Source organism: Schistocerca gregaria, chromosome 8 (genome assembly GCF_023897955.1).
Source record: "Schistocerca gregaria isolate iqSchGreg1 chromosome 8, iqSchGreg1.2, whole genome shotgun sequence".
Lineage (NCBI taxonomy): Eukaryota > Metazoa > Arthropoda > Insecta > Orthoptera > Acrididae > Schistocerca > Schistocerca gregaria.
The window spans coordinates 477358340-477364178 of NC_064927.1; the positions used below are offsets into that span (position 1 = coordinate 477358340).

The 5839-nt window shown below is 40.0% G+C and overlaps 1 protein-coding gene across 1 annotated transcript; it reads left to right on the forward strand.

Annotated features, from left to right (window-relative positions):
* Nucleotides 1-469: 469 nt before the first annotated feature.
* Nucleotides 470-5528, forward strand: LOC126285255 (uncharacterized). Its single transcript, XM_049984549.1, has 2 exons — nucleotides 470-565; nucleotides 4073-5528. Exons 1-2 carry the CDS (start codon nucleotides 470-472, stop codon nucleotides 4334-4336), a joined length of 360 nt encoding a protein of 119 aa, XP_049840506.1. The 3' UTR covers nucleotides 4337-5528.
* The last annotated feature ends 311 nt before the right edge of the window (nucleotides 5529-5839 follow it).

The following is a 5839-nucleotide window of genomic DNA, read 5'->3' on the forward strand; positions in this document are numbered from 1 at the left end:
GAATTAACAGAAAAAAGGACCTGTATATCTAAGTGGGACACAACATGACATTATAGGAGAAGGAGGTATAATTAAAAAGTAACTATTTGTGAACTAATAGGAAAGAGATTTAGATCGACCGACAAACACATGGCCACAGAGATGATGAAGCCAGGCTGTTGTAAGTGCACTACTTTTCGTTCCGAATGGATATCCGCAGTTAGACGTCACTCTTGACCTTCATTTCATACGTTATACTTTTTGCATGCGGCTGCTCAACGAATGGCGTCCTTAAGCCACGCTTCTCTGAATTCGGTGCTAGTCTCGAAGGCCATTGTGCGGAAACAACAGAACGAGTTCTGTACAGTACAGCGGGGAGGGTGGGAGGCAAACCACATCGTGCCAGCTACTTGTCCCTTCCACCTCCGCCCTTCCAGGTTCTCTGCAATAGTCGGCGAATCAGCAATTCGAAGTCAACATCAGCGCCCGAATGAGTATAAAAGAGCAGACGTCTCCAGAGGAAGACATACACGGTGACCCAAAAGGCCTCGCCGTCGCCATTCCTGATCTGAACAACATGAACGCCGTAAGTATGAAACGTTTTCCTGCTAGTACACGTCAACTTAGGGAAAAACCATTCATACAGCACATCCTTTTTTTATTTCGAAGCTAATAACTATTACGAATATTATAATAGGGGCTTTCACAAGAGCAATTACCAATTTTTTTGGCTAGCGTTTTATGAGTACATACCATATCCATGATCGCGAAATACTTATAGTATTGTAGTCAGTCCAAACGCTCCATTTCGCCTTTAATGCTCCTCTGACCCATAGATGTATACTTCATTTTGGAAATAAACCCTCGCCTCCACGTAACACGTTTCTTCATGAATACTTTCTTCTAAGGATGCAAGGACACCGAGGCATACAAGGACGCTCCTTGGAAGACTGTAAAGTGGGCGAGGGTTCCTCTCAAGACTCGAAGCTGTAAGGGCAGGTACTGAGTAATGTCTGGATGTCACAGAAGGAGCACTGGTAGTAAATGGCAATATTTTTCCATTGAATCATCGTCCGCCATATATTTTTAATCTACCAGGAAGTTTCATATTTTAGTCTGTGCATACACTCACCCTGATTCCCGTTTAACGCTTCTACTGCATCTACATGTATATACTTACAACGAAAGTCGCTTTACATCGGGTGGGGGAGGGTATCTCAGAATAATGTTAGCGACATTTTTCACAATTCATTCCAATATGAAACAGTGAGAAAATAAGGCTGTATCCACGCACAGCTACGGGCCCAACCTCTCATATCCTAATCTAGTTGCCCCTGCCCCAAGTGTACGATGGAGGTAGCATATTGTTCCAAGTGAAATCTCAAATACCATTTCTCGGTGTTTCACGAGAACTGCATCTCATTTTGATAACATTCACAGATGGTCCCTGCTACACTCTCATATAAGCTAAACTGATCTGACAAGATTCTAGCAGAACGCTCTCAACAAATATGAGAGCTCTATTTGCCTAACTTAGAATCAACTTTGTGTGTTCCTTTCGAATCATTGCGTTTCATAATCTTTCAAATGGCTCGAAGCATTATGGGACTTAACATCTTAGGTCATAAGTCTCAAAGACTTAGAACTATTTAAACCTAACTAACATAACGACATCACACACATAGATGCCCTAGGCAGGATTCGAACCTGCGACCGTAGATGAAGCGCGGTTCAGGACTGAAGCTCCTAGATGCCCCCGGCGTTTCATAATGTTTCATATGCTTTAAGAGAATTGTACCACGATACATTACCACCGACATTGTACTAACAGATTATTTCGTGTTCTCTCTCTCTCTTACGTATTTCTCCACTTTTAAACACGTACGCACGAAATAGTAATATGGCCCAAGATTGTCTGTGGTACCCACGGACCTTTCAAAGGCGATACTTTCCTTCAACTGTATCACCATAAGCGAACAGTCTGATAAGACTGCTGATCGACCTGAAAACGTTTTTGGATCTGTTCCAAACGATGACATCTTTGCTTTTGTTGTGCATCCACTCCCCATTTTAACGAACTTCTTTCATCATTCAAATATTCTTGCGAATCACACGTCGGTAAACGTAATAGAACTGTAAGGATTGTACCTTGGTTATCTATCGACGACGTCGCATAACCTAACACCTGTCGTAAATTCGCCTACCATTTCACAAATATAGTGTGTGGAAATATGAGATGTATTTCAAATGACAAATTTTTCACGAATCCGCACTGAATCGCTGAAGAGCTTCTTTCACCCAGAAATGTCCAAATCACCGTGCTTGGAATATCGTCTGGAGTACACCACTATATAGACGTTTGGGAAACTGGTGCGTAACGCTGAGCGACCGATTTTTTACCCACCAAATCCTAGGATAATTATAAATTTTCGTGTATAAATTAGGTACATTTAATGTCTCATAGCATTTATCTTCTACAGGCTTGCTCCACGATGAATCTCTAGCAACTCTTCATTTCGTACTTCATATGTCTAATTACACTGTAATATATTTCTGCAGACCAAATTTTATAACGAAATTAATGTATCTACTTATTACCAGTTTTTTACCAATTAAAATAAAAGGAAAGATTTCTTTTCATCAAATACATATTTGTTTTTAGTTTTAAGATCTGTCGTAAATCCATGGATATAGCGCTGGAATTTATTTATTCATTTATTTGCTCATCCAAGGACCATTTCACAATGTTGTAGAACGTATCATGGAAATAAAACGAAAATCGATGGCTCAAAATATACACATTGAGAACATGCAACTTTGCCTTATGAGGATAGGGCAGATGATTGGAGAAGTGGTAAACTATGGATTTGATGAGGGAATCATCTAGGAATTTGCCGGAAATTATTTAGGAGAAACGCGGAAAACCTAAGTGATGATGCCAAGACAGAGCATATTCCATCTTCACGAATATGAGGTCAGTGTCTTAACTGCTGTAATGCTTCACTTAGTTGGACCATAATTTAGAATGTTGTTTGATTTACATAGAAGTTGCCGCAGGTAACTTATACTGTAAGATTTTGTGTTGCTCTTCATCGATGCGTGAACTGAAATCCGCTGGTGACTCCTCAACTTGTACGTGCAGTTCTGCCTCTTCCAGTAACCTCCGTGTGTATGAGAAAGTGACTCCAGAGTCATACACTTGCAACGATGCCCCCCATCCGAGTCTCTGCAAAGTCCCTACAGCCCACTTGGAAAAATTGAGACAGCTTACCTACAGATGAATGAAATGTTGTACTCAGGAGAATGATGCGACTTTACCGTCATGCAGTTTACATCATGACACATGATATTCTTGTAAGATAATTAAATTGTGATGAATTATTAGAATGTGACAAGTTGTTGTAGCTATGCCCACTCATTAGTAACAACTTCCGTGAGCCCTTTAAATTATCTTTAATTGCGTTGTGCGCATTACTTACGAAGAAAGTTTTAACTGCCTTTTTAAACAGATGTACTTTACAATGTTTTTAATTTAATTGGGAAATTAATTGCAGTACTTTCCTTCCAGATAAAAATGTTCTTTTGAGGTTTTCTTTCCCTGGTAACTGTCTCTATTAGATTGTCTCTCTCAGACTTTTATTAGTGAAATACATATTAATGTTCTTCCTGAATACGCTTATTTTGTGCAGTAAGAACACTGAGATTTTCAGTTTTCTTCTTACAATGAGCCCCACTATCATTTGTAGGTATTATTCTCGAAAGCCGTTTCTGCAATTTAAAAACTTTGTCCACGTTTAGTACCTTTGATCTCCATAAAAGAAACACGTAGGTAAAAACTGGACATACGATGTTATAAAATCAGAAGACATATCACAAACTGATGCTAATGTCCTATGAGTATCAAATGTCGGTGACAGACTTTTTTGTCATTATGTTGTTGTGTTCATTCCAACTGACTATCAATATTCGTCCCTAAAAGCTTCATGTTTGTCAGTAATCTGTAGATTTATCATATATAATTAAAGAGATAGAGAGAGCTGTTTTCCCTCTTTATGCTGAAGTGCACACTGTTTGTTTTTCTTACGTCCTGCAGGTGCTCACCTTGGTGATCCTGGGAACCGCGGCCACCGCCAGTGTCGCTGCGGTGCCCACCACAGCCAGCCCCTGCCAAGTGCAGCAGAAAGAACAGCCTGTGGACGTAGGAAACATCGGAGTATTTGGTGTGAGTTTCGGTGTCAGAAGTTTCAGCCCAACTGTGAATGTAAACAACACCAGCTACCTTCCGAGTGACACCTACTATTCTGGGTATGAACCCAGCACTGAACATTCTTCTGTCATTGAACCCACCTTCAGATAATGCTCTTGAGGCGACTCCAGCATCTACTGAGAAACTGTTGACCCCTCTCTGTATGTTGTCTACCTGTACCTGTATTACTCAGCTCCATGATGGCCAAAAAGATGATCAGTTCTACAACGTCTTCTGCAGCTATGTGTCTGAAGGGATGTACAGTGTGCCTCAATAAAATCGCACCAGAGCGATGATAATCAAAGATTTTTCATTCAGTTCATATCCCATATTTTTATCTCCTTATTCCTGAATCAAATACTCTAATGGTAAAACAAGTGGAAATCTCAACGACACAAACATCACTTAAATAAAGAGCCACCATCAAAGGAGAAACTGGAATCACATTTGTGCACATCCATGAATGTACGTTTGCTTGCATCCGCAAACACCTGCAGTGAGAGAGAGAAAGAGATAGAGAGAGAGAGAGAGCAAGAAATCAGAGATAGAAGAAGAAAGGAATAAATAAGAGAAAGAGAGACAGAGAGAAATAGAGTGACTGACAGAGATATGGCGTGGTACAGGACTAGTGTAGGGCATTCAATGCTAAAAAAGTGGTGTGAAGGAGTTACATAAGGCGATGCAAGCATGGAAAGGAAAACGTTGTTGAAATATAAGAATGATAAGCGGAGGAGCGTGATGGAGGAGGAGTGGGACGCAATAAGGGGTCAGAAGAAGGAGGGAAGAGGTAAAGCGAGTTAAATGCAGGAAGCAAATGAAGTAGCACGTCTTTGTACGGTGAAATTACAAGGACGTAAGCTGTGAGACATATCAGCTCCGAGCGGTATAGTCTGCAACAGGAGACATGATTCTAGTCTCAAAGTTCTTCCTTTCCATCCTTTCTACAGGAACCACAGAAATCCCATTAGCGTTGTCGTTTATTTGCAGTTCTCTGGACTGGAGTTGCTTTCACTGTAATGAATATTTATAGACCTATGGAAATATCTCAGAAGGCGTTACTAAAGATCATTTTTAGCTGTAAAGGTTTATAGAAACAAGTGACGAGATTTCAGTGCTTTACATTATGCTTGAATCGAGAAACAGCCCACATGTATGCTGACTCTATGTGTTAACGTATTTAAAACAATGTATCACTAGCGTATGCAATTAATATACTGTTAACTGTTCGTTCATAGATTTAGCAATGAAAATGACCCAGCAACATGCGTGTATGTGTGCAGTAAGTTTCCTCCTTTACTGTAACCCATAATGGTAACTCTTGTTTGCATCAAATTTGAGGTGATTGTTATAGTTCCGAAAACCTCATATTTACTTGGATATGCAACTGGAAAAATTTAGATGCATTATGAGCCTTTCGGCAGTCATTGGAATGTAGTCTTCTAGTAGACGAATTACACGGTCCTTTAATTTAAATTTTTTTTCAAAGCAGCCAATTATGTGGTATTTTTATCCGCACAAGAGGTTTTATCTCAATTATGAATCACCCTTAACCGTCTGTGTGAACAAAGTACACGTTCCAGTCAGTAACACTTTAGGAACATTACAACACCGTTG